General features: G+C 37.2%; 1 protein-coding gene across 1 annotated transcript in view; it reads right to left on the minus strand.

The window, feature by feature from the left end:
* Positions 1–1,711: 1,711 nt before the first annotated feature.
* The window catches only part of LOC137405160 (sulfotransferase 1A1-like), a 68,781-nt gene continuing 44,870 nt past the window's right edge, over positions 1,712–25,622 (minus strand). Inside the window, exons 2-8 of the mRNA XM_068091386.1 lie at positions 19,942–20,141; positions 19,184–19,384; positions 15,209–15,264; positions 14,033–14,212; positions 4,636–4,785; positions 4,417–4,489; positions 1,712–1,797 (exon numbers count right to left, since the gene is read on the minus strand). Coding sequence (XP_067947487.1) covers positions 1,712–1,797; positions 4,417–4,489; positions 4,636–4,785; positions 14,033–14,212; positions 15,209–15,264; positions 19,184–19,384; positions 19,942–20,141 — 946 coding nt within the window. The remainder of the gene's footprint in view (positions 1,798–4,416; positions 4,490–4,635; positions 4,786–14,032; positions 14,213–15,208; positions 15,265–19,183; positions 19,385–19,941; positions 20,142–25,622) is intronic.

Genomic DNA, 25,622 nt, shown 5'->3' on the forward strand with positions numbered 1-25,622 from the left:
TCATGCCATAGAGTAAACAATAGAAAAAATATTTTAGCATACTTTATTACTGAAAAGATTATTTGAAATGTTTTGTAAACAGTTCCAATTTATGCTCGTGACTTCCATATATCTGCTACAAGTAGAACATATTTATTCATATGTATATTGTTGTTTGTATGAAGCCCTGTTGCCATCGTCCAAAAGCCAATCTTGTTTTCAACTAGCAGGAGTTGGAAAAGAATAAAATTGAATCGATGTCGGACTAATAAACTATTTCCGCCAATCACAGATGCATCGGTTTTATTTCTACCGAAGCAGTGAAATCCTGAAGAAATGAATGGGAGAATGAGGCGTCACAGCTTTTTATGCTGGTGTGGCGAAGGGTGCGCGATGTGACAATTTGGCAAGCGAACAGCTTTGCGATTGACCGAAGTATTTCTCGCCATCAGCCGGTAGCTCGCAGTCAATGTACAGTAGATACCCCTACAACTTAAGTAATTAGTTTCAAAAATACTTATGTTATAGGAATTTACGTTATACGAATCATATAATACTTCAAATTGCCTAATTTCTTCCAAGATTGTCCCAAACTTATCCACATGGCTCTTCAAACAGGAAAAAAGTCGAATGTAACTTTTTAAATTAATGGCTGTACAGCAACTGCGGTATTATTGGTTGGTATCGGCAAATATCTATTTTGTTCTTATCAATTACACTTGGCTTATAGTCCATAAAAAGGAAATGTTACATTAAGAGAGGAGAGCGCACAACTTGAATGTGAACTGAAATTGCTTTGTTTCACTTTTTGCCCTGCAAGGTCTATGCTAGAAAGAAAACAAAATTGATGTCTAAAATAAAGTAAAATGTAAAACATTTATTTACTATAATCAGAGGATTGTGTGGGTATCCGTTCATCTGTGCGAAGACAAAGTTTAGAAGTGTGAATAAATGCTTGCTTTCAACAAGAGTCAATCTTAAGACATTCAGCTTTGTAAATCGACACTTGAACACCTGTGCCAGCCGACTGCCTTCAGCTGTTGTTAAAAATCTGCCCACTGTCGGCATACCTGAGACTTCTAGGGTATTAGTATATATATAATATAGATAACCCCAAGGATCGGTTTTTTCTTTGAAGTGTGGCAACAGAGAAAACCTTATTTTCAAGGTTAACGATGAAGCGCTTGTTATTCAAGTCGAGTTTGAGAAGTTGCGCCGACTTGATGCTTTACGTTATATGAAATGTCTTATGTAATATCATTCAAAGACTTTACATAAGTTTTACACGTCTAGTTAAATTTCCGCCAAAGGAAGTTTACATTATATAGACATCTACTGTTAGTATCGGGTAGCCCTGGTTTATACAATTATATTGTTAATCATTATGGTTGACTTATAGGGTTTCTTTTACATCTATAGGCGTCTTTCAACTGAGTAGAAAAAATGAGACAATGAACAGAGTCTATTTCCTGTCTGATGACACCATTAATGATGCAAGCAGCTTCATTATTGTTGTTTGGTTGTTAAGATATGACCTTGTGCAGGTCATCCGCTTACTAAGTAGCACAGCTTGAGGTTTCATCGCGTGCCTATACAGGACACAGACCATCTCTGATGTTATTTCACTCAAATAAATGATGGCTGCCTTATGTTTGTATCTTTACTTATTGTTTTCTCATTCGTTACAAAATGGCAAATAAAAATGTTGAACTGGTTGACGTTGTGATTGGGCTTAATCACTGGAATCGTTGTATCCAACATGTCGATATCCATCACTCGAAGTTGGACTAGATCCGTCCTGTTCTCCAAAGTGTCTGTCTGTCGATCAAATATGATGAAAAGCTAATGGACACTACATTGTAATGCAATCCTTTGCTGAGCATAATATTTGTAAATTAAACTGTAAACTAAATTATTTTGAAAATATCATTGCCAGCTGCTATCATTGATCGAAACCTGCTCAAAGTATTTCAAGGTTGTAAGTGATTTAATAATATTTTACAAACTTGCTAACAAGTTTAGACAAAGGTATGCTTTTGTGTTTACATTTTATGCAAAGCCAATCAGTGACACCTTTGTAAAAATTGAATTGCAGGTCATTGAAGTTACACTTAATATTTCAAGGAATACTGAAAATAAGATTTTTTCTTATTTTTGGCAAACCTTTTGTGCTATTTCTGTTTTGACCACGCAAGCTCTGGTCGTTTGACCAAGAAAACTCAGCCTTAGCTTGCTTTAGCTCAAGCCGGTTGTCTATATTGTAGAAAAATTTGAGCAGCAATTCTTGCAAATCATTACATCATGACAGTCAGCAGCATGTGGTCACATGAGACTGCATGGCTGGTGATCACATGATCAATCTACTAAAGAGTGCATTAAATGGATTAAAATTGGATTAAATTGGATTAAATGAAAATATCATTCCTCAACAGAAGACATAAGCTGTATAGCCTTGGTCCTTGTGACAACCTGGGACCCAGGCAGCAGGACTCTGGCAGCAGAACCCAGGTAGCAGGACCCAGGCAGCAATTTTGCACAGAAAACGCTCTAGCCTTCATTTGTGCAGTACATTTTGACGAAACCTTGATCAGCAGTTTTTTTGCAGAGGTTAGACAACTCCCAACTGTTTTGCAGACAGACTTCAAAGCATAGCTTCTAATTTCATTACCAATAATCTAGCAATTCTTTTGCTGATGCTTGCGGCCTACGTGGAATTGAGAGTCGTATTATGGCAGCAACAACAGCAGATTGCCAGCTCTGTGTACAGATTGACAAGAGAATTAATTAGCAAGGAAACAGGGTTGTACCATCAACCCTAAGCTTTGATGTTATTTTTGTGATTGGATATTTTAGAAGTAATCAGCAAAGAAGGCCTAAGACTTTGGTGTTTTTTCGTAGCACCACAATTATTAAATGGCTACATACAGTCCTAACACAACAGTCGAATGAGTGTTTTATTTATTTCTTCTGAAGTTTAAGCTCGCCAACGCCATCAGTAGGTAAAAGGTATATCATTTCCTCCTTTCCATGCTGCCAGCACAGCATCAAATGCTTCATTCTGAGCAACTGTGAAGTGGTTTTTCCAGTCCCCAATTTCTCCTGAAATTTGAAATGTTATAATTTTTTAGCTTTTCTACATCTGTTTAATTAAATTAATTGCTTCACCGCTATTAATTGCACAATTCTACATTGTGATTTTATGGAGCGCATGCTACCTTATCTGGTACTTAAGAATAGGCAATATATTAATTTAACTGGTATGATGTGATCCAGTTGCCATTACATGAAAGCTGATCAATATGTTTTTAAACTTGCAATAACGTAATTGTTAGAGGTCTTATGGCAGTCACAGCTACTGAAGGTACTGTTATACAAATATATGACATGTTAGTTAAAGGGTCACTCACGTTAAATTTTAAAACATTTTATTAGAAAGTATAGATATTTTTCTATAGTTTAAGAATTTGTTTGTTATTTTGGATGATCTGACTGCCAGGATGTTTCAAAATTAAAACCGACAAAACATGATCACGGTTAAAAGGCTCAAATAAAAAAGACACGCCCAGACTTCTCCAAAAACATGTCTATAGTTGGGCGCTACATTTATAACGCCTGACTGTTGACATATTTTTATGCATCAATATAAATATACTATTTATATTTTAATTATAATTTAGAGGAAAGCGAGGGTAAAAATTCTGACTAGCGTATCTTTGAATTATTTAAAAACTTTAAATCTATATATCTGTGGCTACATTTATCTTCAACGCAATAGCCCATAGTTCATAACAAGAAGTACAAACAGGATGTGAGACTATTGATGTCAATTTTTGAGAAATTTCTTTCTTCTGAGTGTTTGTTTTATAGATTTTAATCTTGAAACATTCTGGCAGTCTGATCACCTAAAACAACAAGCAGAATCGCAAGCGATAGAAAAATATTTATTCTCTCTGATAAATCTTTTAAAGTTGCCATTAGTAACCCTTTAATCAACATAATACAAAATAAGTTACTCTACTTTTCGACTTTAGCTAAATATACGTTATAATTATAATATAATACAATAATTTTTTCAATTTTTATTCAACTAAATTAAATTATTTTCTGCTATTCATTGCACAATTATACAATGCGATTCTATAGAACACATGCGATCTTCTGTGAGACCTACGTGTGAATAAGCAATAGGACTTGTATGACATGATTTGGCCACTAATTTCTTAAATTTGCACCAGTGTAGCATTTAGAGCTGTTTACATCTACCGAATGCTTTATTATACTAAAATAATTATTGTTAGCTAATGAATATAATACAAGAAAGAGTATTTTTACGCTTCGACTCCTGTGAAATATACGTTATAATTAAGTTTTTGTACCAAATTTATTTAGAAAGCTATTCAGTTTGAAACTTGGCAATAGAAATCTGCAAGTTTTTACCTTTCCTATACATGTGAGCCATGACCTTGTTCATGTCTTTTGCATTGAAGTCTTTAATTTGCATCTGCTCAGTCTAAAAAAAACGGAGATACACTTGTACTTGCCTAGGAAACATTTATTACCATGTTAGTAAATTTATTACCAACTAAGCTGTTCTACTTATAGTGAGTTTTGTAAGTCATCCAGTAAGTTATTGATCTAATAATCTACCAGCCATACCAGTTTTTGCATCGCTTTACTTGGTTTAGCTTCTTCCTTCGCTTTTCTCATTTTCTTGATGTCTGTGGCTTCAGCAATTTGCTGAACCAGCTCAGGAGATCTGTTTGTACCCATAAACTCATTTACCTTCTGGATGACCTCAGCAGGATTCTAAAATTGGTTGTACGGCATTTGTTATAGTTCAGTTAACAATATACGTTGTGTCTTCATATTATAGACCACTTCAGTGCCTATCAACGCAACTAAGAGAAGTGTGACAGCGTCAGCATGTACAACCGCTGCCATACATTTTAGATGTAGTAAGTAACATTTTACAACTGCTGATCATGCTTACGCACAGACATTGGTTTCGAATGAAATCATTGAAGATTTCATCCTGAGTCAATTATTTTTGAATTTTTATCTACAGTAAAAGTAGCAAAAGAAATTTTTATTCATCAGAAGTCAGTAAAATAGTATTACAGATTTTGGCTAATCATTAAATTTGATTATGATGGCTGCAATTACACAGCAGTCCTAGTTAAACAGCTGATACCCATGTACTGCATGGAATTATTTTTTGTTTTGTTTTTATTTTTACATTAAATCGTGACATAACAAGATTGTAGAAAAAGGCAAAGTGCAATGAGGGTCCATATACGCAGTAGCATGGCTATTTGAGGCGGAAAGCCTGACTGACTTAACAGATGAGATTAATCACCAATGAAGAACAACAAAGTTGTCTAAGCAATAGAAATCGGAACAAGTCTATTCCAGAATGTCCAGAAAGTACTGCTTCAAAGCAGCTCTAAAACCATCATGACTGCCAAATTTCCTTAGCCAAATTGGCAAGGAATTTCATGCTGATGACACGCGATAGGCAACCCGTCTATGGCCACCAATAGAAAAGGAGGGTGGAAGAGATAAGAGTTTTTTATGATGTATTATTTTAAACGATCGCTTCTGGATGACTAAAATTTTGTTGAAGTAGCTCATTGGAGCATTTCTCCATGCTTCCAAGCAATAAACTATTCTACTGTTAATTAAAGTATTATATCAAAGCAGAAGAGGCATTTTAGTAAGATCAACGAAGCTTGGTAAACAATGTGTCTTGACCAGTTTAGTGTACTATCTACCGTAATGCCTAAAAATGTTATGCTATCCGTCAATTGTATGTTTTGTCCATTCATGGAAATAGTTTTCATTCATTCATTGTTAATCATAGTTATCTTCATTTAAGTTTTTAGCAGTACACAATAAGTTAGTATCATCAGCAAACAAAATAGTTTTAAATTTATCAGTACTTTTTACATGATCATTTATATATAACAATAAGAGTATAGGTCCAAGAATGGATCCTTGGGGTACTCCACATTTAATTACTAAAGGTTAGGATACTTTCTGAAATATAATAACACTCTGAAAACGATATGATAGATGACTTTGAATTAATTTTCAATTCGAATGAGAGAAATTTATTTGCTACAGCTTATTTATCAAAATAGAGTGATATATTGTATTAAAAGCCTTTGAAAGTCAATGAATATATCTAAAACAGATAGACTATTGTTTAAAACTGCAAGTGTATTGTTTGTAAATTCTATCAATGCTTCACAAGTTCCTTGCCCTTTCTGAAATCCAAACTGAGATTCTGCAATGTCTTCTTTAATAGTGTAGTTATGGATTTTTTGGTTAATAAGAGGCTCAAAGTAATTTTTATTGTTTTAAATTTTTATTAAAAATGAGCTTGCACAAAATTTCAGTAAATTTTATTATAATGTATCGGTATTTTTCTTTAATTTGCGATTGTTTTTGATGTTTGGATTGATCTGACTGTCAGAATGTTTCAAGATTAAAATCAATCAAACTTGATCGCAGTTAAATAGCTAAAATCAAGTGAAAATATGATTATGATGCCTATAGTTGCAAATAGACCTGCTGATCTCGCTGCAACTTCAACGCATTAGCAAACATTAGCTATCGCACCGATTACAACTAGTGATGTCATTTCTCACAAACCTTTTTAAACGTTTCAACCACGATCAAATTTTTTCAAATGTAATCTTAAAACATCCCGAAAGTCAGATCACCTCAAACATCAAAAACAATTGTGAAAGATAGAAAAATATTGATACTTTCAAAAACAGTATCTAAAATTTTGTTAAGCTTATTTTTGAAGATAAGTAGTGCCATTGTACTGAAACAGTTTTTTCCAGGGCTGATACTCCCCCCTAAAAGGCCCATTAGGTTCGGTCCAAAATCACGTTTTAGGGGGGTTTTCAGACCATGGGGCACTGTCAGTGAATTTGCTACTTTAGGGGTGGTTTCCACAACCAAGCCAGTGAAAAGGCCCATGCTCATTAAGGTTTTATTCAGCCAAAGTAATACTAAGAAATTTCACCGAAACTCCAGTCTTCATTTTAATGCAGATTGCTGCTGTTTGCTCGCTGACGGGAAAGGAAGGGAAAAGAGACAGTCGACACTGCATCATCTTAGCAACCCTTTAGCAATATACTCAGAATGATTGATATGATTTTTATTTTATTGATATTCATTATGTTTTCCTTTGTAAATGAAAATGATGATCTGATGGTTGATGTTTGGAATCAGTTTTATTAACCCTTTTGCAGGCATAGGCGATATTTTGTCATTTTGCGATACTGACGTTAGTAAGCAGAGCTGCTATTATGTCGCCACACGAACGGTTTTTGTAAATTGATTTATGGTTAGCTAATTGCCTTTTTTTGTTTAATTTTTTACCAACAGTAAACTACAATACATTAGTCTCTGTTAGCAACAAAAAAATAAGCCGTTAGCAGAAGAAAAAACGATCGTTTTTGCCATACTAAACAAACGAAAAATCCGAAATAAAAACGTATTTAAATAAAATTGGGAATTTCGTTTTTAGCTTTATTCTGCTTTATTAATTCATGACTCATATTGGATGTTTAGTGGGGTGTGGAACCTGGGCGCCCTTTTGGGAACTCCCAGTGTTTAGGGGGTGTATTTTGTTGTATCTTATTAGGATCTGAATTAGCTTTATGGTTTACACATGTTTATTGTTCCCTTCATGGACGAACACTGATCACACTGTGTTGGATCCTGCGACCAACACGTAGAGGCGACTAGGTCGGCTTACTCTACCGGTCTGCATTCACTCTTCACAGGGGCTGTGTAAGGGTTGCCCGTGACCTACACACGGAGGCGACTAGGTCGACTTACACCACCGGTCTACATCAACCACCTTACACCAGGAATTGCTCCCTGAGTGGTACTATACTAGTTCGACAAGGTCGACCTGAGGTCGACGGGGTCGACAGTGTCTCTGTGGCTTTACTCCCAAAGCACAGTCCATAGACTGAGTCTTGGAGTAAAGTAAGTGCTCAGTGTGGTTCTGCTATTGCGCAAAGTAACAGAAGAGTGTGGTTCCAAATGCAAGGCATGTATTGAACAAGGTAAATGAGCCGAGGCTCTGCCTTAAATACAGCTGAATATATAAATAAGGTAGCAAAGGCCAGCCTCCTTTAGGGGCGTGGTTACATAAATGAAAAAGAGAATACAACTCCAAATGATATAAAAGAAAAGGAGATGGCAACATACGTTTCCATCACAACACTAAATCTCGTGATTAATGAGAACCAAACATTGAACAGATAGGGAAGATAACTCTAATATACAACAACTCTTCCCCATCTCAATAAAAATCTAGATACAGCTGATTACTTGATTGTCGAATTCGCAAAGAAAAAATAATACTCTATAATAATGAATATCGGGGTAATAGTAATATTAAACTTCTTCAATCAGTCTCTTAGGTGGCTGCCGCTCTCGGTTAGATTGTCGGATAGCTGTAGGCATAGGTAGGGATATGCGAGGAGTGGTAGGAGAAATCGCGGACGCCGCGCCACCAACACCAGGCAGCGCCCCTCCAGGCGGGCCGGGCGCAGCCGGACATCCCACAGACTCGCCTCGATCCGACACACTTTCCGGATCTACAACAAGCGGCGGATTTGGGTCAATCACATTCAAAGGTGCCTGGAACTCTTCAAACTGAGTATCAACCAGCCTTGGTTTAAGCTGGTCAAAGTGTCTTTTCCATATTTTATTATTGACCTCTATACTATATAGTAATTGCCCTTCTCTTGACCTAACCCTGCCTTCTAGCCACTTTGTACTACCTACATAGCTACGTGCCCAGACTAATTCCCCGGTTTGAAATCTGATAGGTTTTCTACCTCCACCCCTTGTAACGTAATGATCTTCAAAGGTTGGTCTAATCATATTTAACTTGGTAGTGAGCTCCCTTCCCATGAATCGTAGAGCGGGCGACTCCCCGGTGCCTATGTGCGGACAATTTCTATAAGCTAGTAAGAATCTATCTAAACACAATTGTATACTATCAGTTGGATTCTCTTCCATACACAACTGTAAGCCATGTTTGATTGTTTTTACGAAACGCTCTGCCTGCCCATTCGTAGCTGGATGATAAGGAGCAGATCTAGTATGCTTGACCCCATTCGATTGTAAAAACTGTTGAAACTCATAAGACACAAACTGCGGCCCATTATCGGATACCAACTCTTGGATCAAACCGTATCTCGACATATAGTTAGCAAGCATTCCGATCGTACTAGTAGACGTAGTGCTAGTGGTTAAATATACTTCTGGCCATTTAGAGTACGCGTCTACTATTATCAGCAGCATTGTTCCTTTGATTGGTCCCGCATAGTCAATGTGAACTCTTTGCATAGCTTTTTTAGCTGGTAACCACGGGTGAACTTCAACTTTTGGCGGATCTCCCCCCAGTGACTGACAAAGTGGGCATGCTTTGCAACATAACTCTATGTCTCGATCAAAACCAGGCCACCATATAAACGAGCGTCCTAAAGCCATCATTTTACTCATGCCTAAGTGACCCTGATGGAGCTCCTCTAATAGTTTTGCCCTGAGCTTCTCTGGAACTATTACTCGTAACCCCCACATTAACACTCCTCCTACTAGAGACATTTCGCTTTTCTTAGCTATGAAAGGTTTCATTGATTCAGATGATGCTTTTTCTAAACCACCCTCCCGTAACCTACCTACTACTTCTGACAATATCACATCTGTACGAGTGGCTACTGCAACTTGTTCAGAATTAACCGGTAAACTTGCTGCTCAGAATACATAAGCTACTTCCTCCTTTTCAGACTGATCATTATCACCTTTCTCAGCTGGATATCTAGACAGAAAATCTGCTGGATTTTGTTCACTTCGACAACACTCAATCTGATAGTTAAACCCAGATAATTTTAAGGCCCATCGTTGTAATCTCTCTGCTGCCATGACTGGTATGCCAGCTTTGGATCCAAATATTATGCTTAATGGCTGGTTGTCAGTGACTAGTGTAAATGTACGCCCAAAGATAAAATAATAAAAGCGCTCAACTCCAAAAACTATGGCCAAAGCTTCCCTTTCTAGCTGAGGGTAGTTTCGCTCAGCTTTCGACAAAACTCTACTAGCAAACTGAATCGGCTGACACTGACCATCAGCTGACCTATGGGACAAAACCGCGGCTACTCCATCTCTAGAGGCATCACAAGTAAGTACAACCGGTTTGTTTGGATCAAAATGAATCAGAAACTCACTAGTAATCAACAACTTCTTAGACGTTTCAAACGCTTTCTGCGCTTCTAAACCCCAGACTGGCGAATCAACAGCGACCTTCAATAACTCTGTTAGCGGCTTCACCACTTCTGAAAATCTCGGAATGAATTTTCTATAGAAACCCAGCATGCCTAGATACGACCTCAACTTTTTGTCATCCTTAGGTACACTGGTATCAACGATACTTTCTACCTTATTAGGGACAGGCTTTACACCTTTCTCATCAATTATATGACCTAGGTATTGCACCGAAAGCTGCATGAACTTACACTTACGCTTGTTCAGTCTCAACCCAAACTGTTCTAGTCTATCCATTACGGCATCAAGGTTTATATTATGCTCAAGCTTAGAAGTACCGGAAACTAAAATGTCATCATAGTAGACTTGAACCCCTGGTAATCCATTTAAAACTTGCTCCATCGCATGCTGCCAGATAGCAGGAGCCGTCTTGATACCGAAGGCCAAACGTTTAAATCTAAACAAACCTTTGCATGTAGCTATAGTTAACAAGTCCCTATACTGCTCATCTACTACCATCTGGTTGTAGGCAGCTGATAAATCTAGTGTTGTAAACAGCTTACTACCCGACAGTTTGGACAGAATGTCATCCATGTGTATCTGGGGAGGGGACAATTCTTGTAAACATGAGTTAATAGTGGGTTTAAAATTACCGCATAGCCTAAGACTACCATTTTCTTTCACTACTGGTACTACCCCTGACGCCCACTCACTAAATTCTACAGGCTCGATTATTCCTTCTTTTACTAGCCGGTCTAACTCGACTTCAACCGATTCTTTTAGTGCAAGTGGTATCCTATATGCTTTCTCCCTAACTGGCTTACTACCCTCTTTCAAATACAACTTAGCTGTTATGTTTTTCAGGGTCCCTAAACCAGGCTGGAATAACTCAGTGTGACGAGCCAACACCTCATCCAATGACAGACCGTCTCCACCACCTACCTTGCCAATCCCTCCAGCGTGTAAAACCGATGACCAGTCTATAGGAAGCCGTCGCATCCAGTCCCGCCCCAGAAGAACACATCTAGCACCAGTGACCACATACAACCACAGATTCCCCGACCATCCGGCATAGCGCACCTCTGCCCACAGCCTTCCTTTGCAGGCTACCGATTCACCTGTAAAACTATAAAAGTTCTTATTAGATGGTTGTAAAACTAAATGTTTAAATTTAGTGTCGTACACATAATCAGGGATTAGAGTGGTAGAGCATCCGGTATCAACTTCCATGTTTAGCTCTACTTGATTTATTTCACAGGTAACAGTTATTGGATGGCCATGTTTAGGTAAACTTTCAGTTGCGTGTACTACCTCCGAAGTAAGATATACAGGATTCTCTCCATCTTCATCATCTCCGGATTCTCCGCTTCGATGGTTGGACGGGCCAGTACTGTCAACGGTTTTTACACTGCTGCCGTTCTCCTGGTTAGGTTTCTTCTTCTGGTCATTCTGGCGGCATACGGGTTTTATATGACCTTTCTTATGGCATTGATGACATTCCGCGTCCTTAAAAGGGCAGTTATTGGCCAGATGGGTCCTTCGGCCACATCGGTAGCAGGACTTGTTACCTTGTGGTGAAAAGTTTCGTTGGACTACCTGCGCAACGACCTCTTTATTGGCACCCAGTTCGCGATGCTTTTCATTAGACCGAGTTTGGCTGGCCTGATTGAATATCATCATTTGTTCACGTGCCGCTTCGTGAGCTCTAGCATCAGCTTTGGCTTGATCAAATGTCAGCGCTGCATTTCGAAACAATTTCTCTCGCAACCGTTCATCATAACATCCATAGACCAGCTGATCTCTAAGATGTTCATTGCCTGTATTGTCAGCAAAACCGCAATCTTGAATTAGTCCAGTGATTCGTACTAGATATGCATCAACAGAGTCTTCCATTTCCTGTTTGGCTGATCGAAATTTGAAACGTTCTATAAGCACATTTGCTCGTGGTTGAAAGTGATTATCAAATCTCACTAAGATTTGATTAAGTGTTTCTCCGTGGTCCTCCGCCAAATCAAATGTATTATATATGCGAAGCAATTCAGGATCTCCCAGTGTCAGAAGGATTGCTTGCTTTCTAGCTTCAGCATCATCAGGAATACCTGATGCAATGAGGTACATCTTCAGTTGCTGTTTAAAAGTTCTCCAGTTTTCCAGAGTGGGAGGTTTTCCCATTACACACAGTAGTGTAGGAGCTTTAATTCCCATCTCTGCCATTGTGCTATTACTGCTAATCCCATCCAATCGTCGCCAATTTGTTGTATCTTATTAGGATCTGAATTAGCTTTATGGTTTACACATGTTTATTGTTCCCTTCATGGACGAACACTGATCACACTAAATCTCGTGATTAATGAGAACCAAACATTGAACAGATAGGGAAGATAACTCTAATATACAACATATTTCAAATGACCAACCAGGCGATTGGGGGTACAATATCCAAATTCAATTTGACCAACCAGGCGATTGGGGTACAATATCCAAGTCTGGGCTTATCCAGATGGGTGTTTCTTTCAGAGTATCAGCCCTGGGCAGTTTTTATAAAATATTTGTCAAGGTGAAGCACTTGCTTCAACCAGATTATCGGTGTGCTATTTAGATTTCACAAAGGTAAATTAAAATATTATAAGATATCTAGATATGTTGCAAATCTACAGAGTAGGTATTCAAGTAACTTGGAAAAGCAACTTGTTTGTATATGCATCAAAACAAACTCGTGATTACTAAATGTTCAAAGGCCAGACATTTGGTAACAGCACATTAGAATAGTCTCTGACCTTCAGGCAGCAAAAGGTTAACATGGCCTTTAAAAGAAGCGAGTGAAGATTTTGGCTAAAAGAGTCTGTAACTAAGTGTTGAATGTTTTTCCTAACAGATGTCTACCAAAGAACGTTCTTATAAACTTAGTGTAGACATTGCTGTAAAATTGCAAATGAGCTTACACATAGTTTATAAATTCATGATCCTATATCAGTGTCAGTATTCTTTGTTTTTATGCATTGAGGATGAAATTTATAGCATCATCTGATTCATGTTACCTTAGATTGACACTTTTTTAGATTTATGTTTTATCGGATGTCTACTAAAAATATCATTTTTTGCATGTAATCAATATTCTTTAAAGATTATTACGGCTGACCTAATATCTGTTGTGTATTGTTGATCGCTTGTTGTTATTATGGCTGTAGCCAGTCATACCAGGTTAAAATAATTAATTTCATAGTAATATAAGTTTAAAACATAAAATGCTACTATTAACATGCTAAGTAATCTCAAAAGTGAGTCATTCTGTTACAATTTAAGAGAGATGAGTGACTGAACTGGTTGTAATATGTGCCATCCCATTACTTAGCTTATGAACTTAGTACTTTCCCAGTACAATAATTACCTTAAGGTAATGCGATTATTTCTGTCTATGTGGAAATATGCCTGCAAGTCTGTCTCCAATTTCTCCAAAAGAATAATAACTCCCATGAAAAACATTTTTGATTCAGTGAACTTGCTGTCATTGATTAATTTACTGCTTAAAATGTCTTCAAAACTGAGTTTAATTTTTTCAAACTTGTATTATGAAGTAGACAAGTGAAGGTGTTCATTTTGACAAAAAAACAACAGCTTGTATTTTCATTCTATTTGCAACTGTACTAACCTTGACCTCCCATCTCTAGTCCATACCTACCATTATGCTAATCATCAATTGGACAGCAAGTCTAGGTTACCGACAGCACAGGTCAGGTTACACGACTTAACTTACCAGTTTCATGTCCTCGTAGAAGACAAGAAGTACGTTTGGTTCATCTCTCAAGGACCACATGTACTCTGTATAGTCAAAGTAACTTCCATAAGGCAAGTCCTTGGAGTACATGTAGTCTTGTATGTAATCTTCGAAGGCCAGAGTTGATAGGGTAGCTAATGCTGGGTCCAGCTTTGAAGACTAAAATATAAAGATTTATAACTCAAATTTTATAATTTGATTTATAAATAATTTATAACTAAATTTAGCTAATTTATCAGTTAAAATATCAAGATTTATAACTCTGCATTCTGGATATATAATTATTAGCCAAAAGCAGCTAGCCTCTGTGATAGCTAATAGAACATGGATGAATAGATATCTAGGTCTCAGGTCTTCAGCTTAACCTGATCTCTCAATAGTTTGTATTTAGGCAGCAGTTGGATAGATATAAAAAGTGTGAAAAAGTGAGCTTTATTCAAAGTTGTTTCAATTGGTATAATCGTGAATGTTGGAAATACTCTAAACAACCACGATTTTCGCTCCACATTTTTCCTAATTTCACTGAGGCCGGTGCAATCTTGATAAGTAGGAGGTTGCACAAGCATGAATATGGTGAAACAAAATATTTAGAATGTGGAAGTCACTCTCCTTCAGTTGTCCTATTGCAGCGCAGGTCGGCATTCACTGGCATCCCCTCAAAGCAATTCATTCTCATCTTATTTAACATTGACTAATTTAATGTTTCAGAAATTTGTATCTGTTTTGGATAGTGTTATAACGTTTGTATCTCAAAAAATAATAACAGCCATAATAACTAGCCAAACACAGGTTGCGTAGATCAATGGAACCCAGAGGAAACCTTATTTATAAGAAATAGAGCAGAGATTGCAGACATATAGGCTTAAGGTCACATGACTAAAACTGACCTATCACAAGCCTTTTATGCATAAATCAGTTGTACAGGTATAGAATGTATAAATTGCCAAATTTGGGAGTTGTCTTTGATTGGCTATCAGGAATGAGTTATTGTAAGATAGAAGTATTTAGCAACCTTAATAGACAGTCATAGTTTAACTATGATTGGTTGTGATTACATCAATCAGGAAGTCATCAATTTACCCAACTCTAAAATTACCTTGACTCAAGAAGCATAACACCAGATGCATTGACTCTTCTGTTGCATTGTGTACTCACCAAGTTCTTCTCATAATAGTACATGGAAACGCAAGCATCCTTTGGATTTCTCACAACTGTAAGCAAAATATTCAGAGTTAAAATTAATGAAAAGCTTTCGGATGTGATGTGACAAACTAAGGGATCTCTGTTAACTAAACATCTCTAGTTATGTGAACGAGATTTGTGAGAACCATCCATCATCATAGTTACATGAAAGATCCACCTCAGTCTAATAATATGAGCTTAGCTGTTAGTAGGTGAACGCAAATGTTGACTTGCAACAAAGTTCACATTACAGTCATTTGGTATCAAAAGATTCACCATGTCTTACTCTGGTATGTTGTAGGTGCAAAATATGTGGAAACGTGATTACATGCTCATAAAAGCTCAAAAACAAACAGTTAATCGCAGCTATCAGGAAACTGCAGTAGATTAGAATCTCTTTCCAAAACTGCTCAAATGGGACGTAGTTGAACGAGATGGCTTCTGGTTACACTTTCATGCAACCTCATTCGTCAAAATATTTTCACAAATATACTTCTTGCTTTTAATAAAACCATGTCTATTGTCTTTACGCATCTATGTCATCATCATTGTAATGCTGTCACTTTGAGGACTGATATCTTAAAACCTACCGTGAAAAGTTGTTTAATTTTTTAACCTTGAGCTCGAAAGAGTGCATATCATTTTCTGATAAACATGACGAGCCTGTTGGTAACTTGTGATAGTCAGAAAAATGCTGCAGAAATTATTCGCGCTGTTTGGCAGGAAGTATGGGTGACATGATCAGATCATAACTAGACGATTAGACCAAGCCGAAACAAAACTGTAAAGTAGCGAGCATCTATATTTGATACGGGCTCTTCGGTGAAACTCGAAGTGTTTGTCATAAACTAGTGCTACGAGAAGTTTTATATTGAGCCTTTTATTGGCCTTTCAATTCACGTGAGAACATCACGTGTCAAAACAATAACCAAATGAATTGACAACGTCAGAGAAATAAACTGTTTCCAATCTACCGCAGTTTCGTGATGGCGACGATTAACTGTTCGTTTTTGAGCTTTTAAGAGCTTGTAGTCACATTTTCACATGTTTTGCACCTACAACAAACAGATTAAGACATGGTGAACTTTTTGATACCAAATAACTGTAATGCGAACTTTGTTGCAAGTCAACCTTTAAATAAAGCTATTTAACTTGATCTCAGTTGCCCAAAAACATCTACAGAAATTTTTATGAATTCTTATGTAAAATTATAAAGGAAAATGATTATGAAGACCACAGACTGGGTACTAGTTTAGCTCTAAATCTTATTCATTTCTCAAAAGAATTTCCAATGTTAGAGCTTGCAAAGAATATACAAATTTGATAGATAAACAACTTACACAAGCAAATATTCTAAAAGACTTTGACAGACTTGAAGCATTATGAAAAGGGGAGAATTCCTAAAAACTTGCTTATAATTGACAGTTTTTGTCCTCTACTAATTATAATTCATATAAGAATATTTTTAAATAGACCGTGAATAATACTGCCAACCCACACTCCTTCTTACATTCAACCCTAAATAGTTTTTATGACTTCCTCACTATAATTATTAATCAGGACACAATTTGATTGTAAATACAAGGCGGTCTTGGTCTTGTTTATCTCAGGTCCTTTTGGAGACATGGAGTTCAGCTGAATCAGATCGCCTGTTGCGTTCATCAGCTTACAAGTTTGTTAGGCCTTCAGTGTTGTTATCACATGATTGGCTAGTACAGTTGGCTATGCTTGTTAGCCAGTCATACGTGATTTCAGGTCTGGTCGCTCACCTGTGAACTCTGTTCTAGCAGATGAACATGCAGTTTGTTTTTTCAGTCAATATGAATCACTGTGTTTGCATGATGTGTATAATTCACAAATTTGAGCCAGTCCGCAAGTTATCCGCTTTATGGAAACGGCATAAATCTGCAAGATAAGCGAGTTTTCGATCCGCAAAACTTTATCGAATCCACCATCCTTGCGAATCCTGGAAAAGGCACTTGTGAATCATGCGCATGAAAGTATGGCTAGCTATTCCATTATAAATATTTTCACGCTTCAATCGGTTTTTATTTCAGTAGTGTGCCAATGTTCCGAACGGTTGCTGCTTAGCTTAGCGTGACAAGACTGCATAGCTATTTATGGAGTCATTAATTAGGCTCATATTTGACCTATGGGGTCAAGCGCTGGCGTTGAAAGCAACGTATTGGCAGGTGTTCCTTGAAAAGCTAGATTGCAGAGTAACTCAATTTGCGCACAGCCTCAAAGGCAATCGTGTGAATTATGCGAGTCATGAAAATATAGTGAACCAGTCCCCTTTACTTCCAACTGATCGAGTTTTTAGTTACTAAAAGATTGTTTGTTACACAAAGTCTCAACTTAACTTAACAAAAAGCAAAGTTTGCTAGTTATGAATTTTTATATTATATTTTTAATCTGTATGTTCTTTTATTTATCTTTGGTTGTACTTACTGTGCAAACCTTATGATTCTGCTATTAATTCAACTACCTCTGAACTTTTGTTTTGATTAATATTTGTCTTTTACATCAGGTTAGTGTTGAGGTTGAAAGTCAAGGTTGAAAGTCAATAAAGTTTATTACAACTACATACATCAATAAAGTCTTAACTTCTCAGAATTTCACTGTCCTAGCCATGTTTCTACATTGCTAAAACATCTATGCTACAATAGAATTGAGTGACAGGCTCTTTGAAAAGAGCTAACTAGATTATATAGTTTGCAATACTCATATCCTACACTGTTGTTCATATTTTGTGAGTTTTTTGGAAAGAGAAGCGCCACTGCCTCCGATACATTTATTTAATAGATAGCATAGACAATTGATAACTGTAAGCGCTGAGTAGTAGTAAATAGTTATTAGTAGTAGCAAAAATGTCATTGTTAGTACTAATAACTATATGCTATTACTATACAGTCATAACTCTACATATGAGTGCTCCAACATACGAGAAACTCAAAATATGAGCTGACTTTATAGCAAGTTTCCTCCTTGAGATACGAGTAATATTTAGGATTGAGTGCACAAGCCAGTTCTTTATGGCCACTACACTATATGGCCAAGTATGTGAGAGGCCACTTTTAAGAACATTGCTCAGTCTTTCTCCTCAAATCAGTTTGAAAAAGTTTGTAACAAATTAGCTAAAAGGTATAGTAAATGCGAGACAATGCGCACAACTGGAAACAGATACTAAAAGAACAGCACACAAAAATTAAAGTAGGTTTAGTAGAAGATTAAAACTTAACTTCGAGTGTGTATTTAGTAAGCTAAATTTATTTAGGTTGAATTCACAGTTTCTATTACATAGGGTCACAAATGTTTGGTGTACCGAACGCGTTGCTCTTAAGTCTCTCTCAGACCGCACTATTCACACCATTTGTCTCAAATATAAAACTTTATTCAATTGTGTACATGATGATGTTATATTTTATTGCAGATCATAACATGTAAACGGGTATTTGTTACTTTGTTAGTGTAACTATGTAATTAATTCAATTAAAACCACATTTTCTACCATAAGATCATCATTAAGGGGTTTTTCATAGTATGGTTACATAATTTTTATTTAGTTGTTTTATATTGCCATCTTACTGTTGATATACCTAGGCTACACTACACTGGAGTTACAGGCTTTTTAACAAGAGCCAACTAGATTATTTAAAATTGCAATTCTACACTGTTGTCCATAGTTTGTAGGTTTCATAGAAAGAGGAGTGCCACTGCCTCCCGTACTTTAATTTAATGGATAGTATTATAAACAACTGGTAACTATAAACACTGAGTAATAGCGCATAGTTATTAGTAGTAGCAAAAATGATATTGCTTACTTTAATGTGTGCGCAATTCATGTGTTAACAAGTACATGTAGTTAGTAGTTTTCTGATACAAGTTGCAAATTTGCTATTTGCCAATTGAGTTTTTGTAATCAGCAATTGTTATTATGTTGCTTACCAACTACAGTTTTCCCTTTTCTAAACTCAGCAGGAAGTACATCAAGTCTGTAGTGGGTGTTAAGAACTCTGGGTGAAGGAATAATCTCCTCACTTTTTTCAACAGGACTAAAATCTATCATGACGACTTCTTTGGGTTGAGTCACATTATTAGCTGACCCGTTGAGTAGCATTGTCATCACTTCCCACATAAAGTGAGTACCTAAACAATAGTTTATGATCAAGCTAAGTTTTAGGGAAGTAGCTTGAGTTCTGAGAGGTTTTAGGGAAGCAGTTTGATTTTCAGGATCATAAAAAGGAACATAGTCTTACATTACAAAGTTCTCTTTACAGCAGGTGGAGCAGAGCGCATGACTATTGCGCATGCTTATGAAAAGCTTTGTCATCATTTCGTAGTTATTATCTCCTTTAGATTCAAATTTGTGCAAGAGAGCACGACTCCATTTTAGCCAGCTTAATTAGAGACGGCAACGGTTGCTTTTTATTTAGGACCATGAAAGTCATAGATTTTACTCTTTAAAACGGAGTACTAGTCTATAGTTGTATAAAAATGTTTCATACAAATCTGCGCTTGCACCAAGCTAACTGGCTGACTAACATCTGAATGGAAAGTGAAAAATTACACTCATTCATTGGAAAAGCTTTTAGAAGGGCTTAACAACCAGATATCAGAGAGGAGCGACTGGTTCTAAATTGATAATTTACCCGAATTGCGTTGCAAGTTTCTTGCTAGTAATATAACAATAAGAAAAGGCTCACCATTCTTAGGATAAGTTGCAAGTAAGAAGTCAGGTGACTTCCACTTGTACCTTGCCAAGTCTGCTCTGATGTTTTTTAGCCATTCAGGATTGAACATGATAGCTGGCACTTTAAACTTGCCATCATCCGACACAAAATATTCACCAGTTTTAGACCCAGCAAATGGGTGGGAGCTGAGACGTTCCTCCATAGTTTCACCACTAAAATTATAGAGCAATTGTAATAGTTTTCAACTCACATAGTTGAGTCTTTGAAGCACACTTGAGTAACTTCAGTCTCTTGAAACTATGTTTAGGTTTTTTTAATGTGTAAAAATAGTGATGTCTACACACTCAACAAAAACTATTATGAAACGTTTTTCTCTTCCGGAGCGACTTTCTCCCAAAATAATTCATGTATACATAAGATTATCTGAAGATTGCTCTTACCAAGCATGAAACTAATAGTAATAAAGTGTTTTATCTAAAGTTATAGTCAGTTTTATTGATTATACATATATACAAATCAATAAATCTTTAAAGCTATATTTATATAGCTTTATATAAAGCTATATTTATATATATATATCTCAAAGTTTGTCATTAGGTGTGTTCAGCTATAGCTATTAAAATTTAGAAAAGAAATATCCACCTCGTGCTGGATTTGACCTCACAACCTTTTGATCACCAGGTGATAATCTTACCACATAAGCTATGCGAGATGCAATGATATCATTAGGAGATATGCGTCGCTATGTCAGATTAAAATACTCATAGCACTATGCGTTATACAATGTAACTAAAGCTTGCTCTTACGGCTCTTATTTGCAAGTTTAGCCATACAGATAGTAGCGTGGTAAAATTAGTCATCGGCAATGTGCCAAAATAATGACAAGCAACTGCGTTACCTGTCAAGGTTTATAAGCTGTTTTAATACTCGTACAACGCCATGCAGCTGGCTAGTGGTTTGTAAATTTGCATGGTTGCCCGCATGTAGATAGGAATGTCTATGAACAAATATGGCTGCTTAGAGGGTTTAGGCATATGCAGAAGAGCATCCGTGATAAGGAGTCACCTTGATAGATGCCTCGCTTAATTTGTACACTCGCCAGCTTTTTGCCATTAGCCTCCAGTTCTGTCTTCCATTTGGTCATTGACATCTTGATGAATGCCACAAGAGCAGGGTGAACATTGTACATACTGAGGCACTCAAGTATCCAACTATGGGGAATTGAGTCATAGGCCTTTTTGTAGTCAATCCAAGCCATGGCAAGATTGGTTTGCCTTCTCCTGCTGTCTTGACAGACCGTCCGATCCACCAGTAACTGATGTTTAGCTCCTCGGGTGTTGCGCCCAATTCGTTTCTGAGCACTGGTCATATAGTGACTCATGTGCTCTTCCAGTTTGTCTGCAACTATTCCTGAGAGCAGTTTCCAAGTGGTGGGCAAGCACGTTATTGGTCGATAGTTTTTAGGAATCGGCCCCTGCTTTCGATCTTTTATCAGAAGTACAGTTCGTCCTTTGGTCAGCAATTCTGGATGGTCACCTTGTTCTATTAGGCATTCTATCTGCTTAGCCATTCTAGTGTGAAGTGATGTCAATTTCTTTAACCAGAAGGCTTGAATCATGTCATGGCCAGATGCTGCCCAGTTCTTCATAAGCTGCACTCTGCACTTGATGTCCTCTTTGCTGATGGTGAGTCCTTGCTGGGCCACAGTGTGTTGATGGCTCTCTTTAAGCCTCTTCAACCAATTTGCAGTGATGTTATGAGTAGTCTCTTTCTCCCAGATGTCCTTCCAGAACTTTGAAGTGCTAGATCGTGGAGGCTCAGACATTGGCCTCTGCAGTTCACCTTTGAACTGGGAATACACTCTAGATGGATTATTGGTGAACAGTTTGTTCATTCTCTTGTTATCCCGCTCTTTGGTGTACCTCTTCAGTCGTGCCGAGAGTGCTACTAGCTGCTGTTTGGCAGATTCTAGAGCTTCTATTGTGGCTTCCCTTTTTGGACGCTCCAAACTGTGGTTAGATCTCTCACTGAGCCTACTAAATTTCTTGCGCAAGTCCTTGATCTTATTTTGTAGCCTCAGCTGCCAGGATGGAATGACTTGAAGCCTTGTTGGCATTGGCTTAATATCCATCTCCTCCGAGATGACGGTTGCTGTACTGTAGATTAAGGCATTAGTCTCTCTGATTGATACAGTTGAGAACAGATAGCGCAGTTGGTAAGGTATTGGGACCGTGATCGTTAGGTCCTCGGTTCAAACCCCAACAACTGCACTTTTCTGGTGGTCCTTGGACAAGACCCTTGCTTCACTATGTTTCCATGGTGCGCAGTACTGCGAAGCAGCCCCCCTCCGAAGTCGAGGGGATTGTACGTTTCCATGCTGCGCAGTGGTTTTCTGAATTTCAGCAAATTAGCAAGAGAAGAGAAATTGTATAAATCGAATCGCCTGATGGAGAAATAGAATCGATCACGGATACCGAACGTCATAAACGGTCTTTTTATGATTCTGTCGTCATTATACTTTTATTTACAATACACATTCACAAGGTTTTACAAACCTTAACACACTTTTTACAAAGTAATATATTTTTAATAAGTATTTTTAAGTAATATATTATTTATACGTTAATTTAAGACTTGCCACCTATTTTTCGAAATGTGTTGGCATCGATAACAAAGTCCAGGAAAGTAATCACCTCATCATCCTCGTGAATGCAGACCATAATTAAATTTAAGTGAAAGAAGATCGGAAGAATAAAAAAAACAAGATTAGCAGGACAACCTTTGTACTAGTTTATGGCCTTCGAAGAATCCGTATCCACGGCATGAGAGCTATGCGCAGCCACTGCGCAGTCGCTGTTTCTTTGCTGCGAATTTGCACGGGCTTCGCACTGATCAGTGCGCAGTGATTTCAGTGCGAAGACGCCGTTTCCATGATTCGGAGATAGCGCAACTCCGAAGCACTGCGCATCATGGAAACATAGTGCTTGTATAACGTCTACAACCTCTATGATGAGTGCACTAACCAAAGCCATGCCGGCTCGGACGTCGCCCGGTCAAACAAGGTCCGCGCTGCCTGTAGCTGAACCAGGACAAGGCAGTGAAAAATGGGCTACTGGTTCAAAACGGATGAAATGGACTCGGACTGATAACACGGACCTCATGCAGTGCTACTTTATGAGTGAACATCAAAAGTGGGGCTATATGGGAAGGATGCGTCAACTGTGGATATATATATATATATATATATTCTATTATATATATATGTGTGTATATATAATGTATGTATATAAATATCTGATAAATATATATATAATAGATATATATATATATATATATATATCTATTATATATATATGTGTGTATATATAATGTATGTATATAAATATCTGATAAATGAGCCTGCTGATACTGTGATACTATATATACTATATATTGTATATATTATAAGTAAGTTATATACTATATATATAGTATCACAGTATCAGCAGGCTTACGCAGGTACGAATTGTAGCATCACCAGTTGCCAATTCATATTACAAAACACAGTTAGTGGTGGAACAACTCCATTCTGCTGCTTTTCTTTCGTCCTTCCTATCAAACCTACACTCTCTATATTTCAAATGCGACAATCTCGTTTCCAAAAACTAATATTTAGCGTCTAACACGAGAAATTAAAATGTAACTCTGTTTAAATACTTACGGTTTACTACTGAGCTGTATTTTCAGTGGCAGTGGATGATCACAAGCGATGATAAAATAATGTGCAAAGTACTGCGAAGTCCATCATCTGCTCATTCAAGCGGTAAACTATGTTGTTTTGCACAAGTTGACGCCTGTATATTCCGTATACTAGGGGTGCCACACTTACATGCCTTGTTACCTACTCTTCAAATGACAGAGTCAAAGTGATTTACTGATGAAGGGACCTTTCAGCACTGCGCACAATATTACTTACATACACAATGTAATACTTGTATAGCTGCACTCTCGTGGTGCCTGGATAGCTGCACTCTCGTGGTGCCTGGATAGCTGCACTCTCGTGGTGCCTGGATAAAAACACTTTCAGTCATTAATTAAACGCATGACTACACGCACCACCGATGCAATGCATCTTTGACGCTTAGCATTGTGTAGATACACACACCCTTGGCGATGTTCGGGTTGAAAAAAAAATTAACCAATGAGAGTTTGCCTCGATCATATAAAGCATCTACATCTTTGCTAGATTTGTCAGAACTGTTATTGAAGCGTTGTCAGAATATTTGTATCATATTATGGATTATCAGTAATTTGTGATAGCAATGGAGTTTATGCAACTAATTACACTGCTATATTTTGCTCAAAGAACAAAGGCTACACTTTAATTATGAAAACAACCAAGTACAAAAATACTCAAATTCATGCCATAGAGTAAACAATAGAAAAAATATTTTAGCATACTTTATTACTGAAAAGACTATTTGAAATGTTTTGTAAACAGTTCCAATTTATGCTAGTGATTTCCATATATCTGCTACAAGTAGAACATCTTTATTCATATGTATATTGTTGTTCGTATGAAGCCCTGTTGCCATCGTCCAAAAGCCAATCTTGTTTTCAACTAGCAGGAGTTGGAAAAGAATAAAATTGAATCGATGTCGTACTAACAAACTATTTCCGCCAATCACAGATGCATCGGTTTTATCTCTACCGAAGCAGTGAAATCCTGAAGAAATGAATGGGAGAACGAGGCATCACAGCTTTTTATGCTGGTGTGGCGAAGGGTGCGCGATGTGGTCAATTCGGCAAGCGAACAGCTTTGCGATTGACCGAAGTATTTCTCGCCATCAGCCGGTAGCTCGCAGTCAATGTACAGTAGATACCCCTACAACTTAAGTAATTAGTTTCAAAAATACTTATGTTATAGGAATTTACGTTATACGAATCATATAATACTTCAAATTGCCTAATTTCTTCCAAGATTGTCCCAAACTTATCCACATGGCTCTTCAAACAGGAAAAAAGTCGAATGTAACTTTTTAAATTAATGGCTGTACAGCAACTGCGGTATTATTGGTTGGTATCGGCAAATATCTATTTTGTTCTTATCAATTACACTTGGCTTATAGTCCATAAAAAGGAAATGTTACATTAAGAGAGGAGAGCGCACAACTTGAATGTGAACTGAAATTGCTTTGTTTCACTTTTTGCCCTGCAAGGTCTATGCTAGAAAGAAAACAAAATTGATGCCTAAAATAAAGTAAAATGTAAAACATTTATTTACTATAATCAGAGGATTGTGTGGGTATCCGTTCATCTGTGCGAAGACAAAGTTTAGAAGTGTGAATAAATGCTTGCTTTCAACAAGAGTCAATCTTAAGACATTCAGCTTTGTAAATCGACACTTGAACACCTGTGCCAGCCGACTGCCTTCAGCTGTTGTTAAAAATCTGCCCACTGTCGGCATACCTGAGACTTCTAGGGTATTAGTATATATATAATATAGATAGCCCCAAGCATCGTTTTTTTCTTTGAAGTGTGGCAACAGAGAAAACCTTATTTTCAAGGTTAACGATGAAGCGCTTGTTATTCAAGTCGAGTATGAGAAGTTGCGCCGACTTGACGCTTTACGTTATATGAAATGTCTTATGTAATATCATTCAAAGACTTTACATAAGTTTTTCACGTCTAGTTAAATTTCCGCCAAAGGAGGT

Source organism: Watersipora subatra, chromosome 9 (assembly GCF_963576615.1).
Source record: "Watersipora subatra chromosome 9, tzWatSuba1.1, whole genome shotgun sequence".
In the NCBI taxonomy this organism is placed as follows: domain Eukaryota; kingdom Metazoa; phylum Bryozoa; class Gymnolaemata; order Cheilostomatida; family Watersiporidae; genus Watersipora; species Watersipora subatra.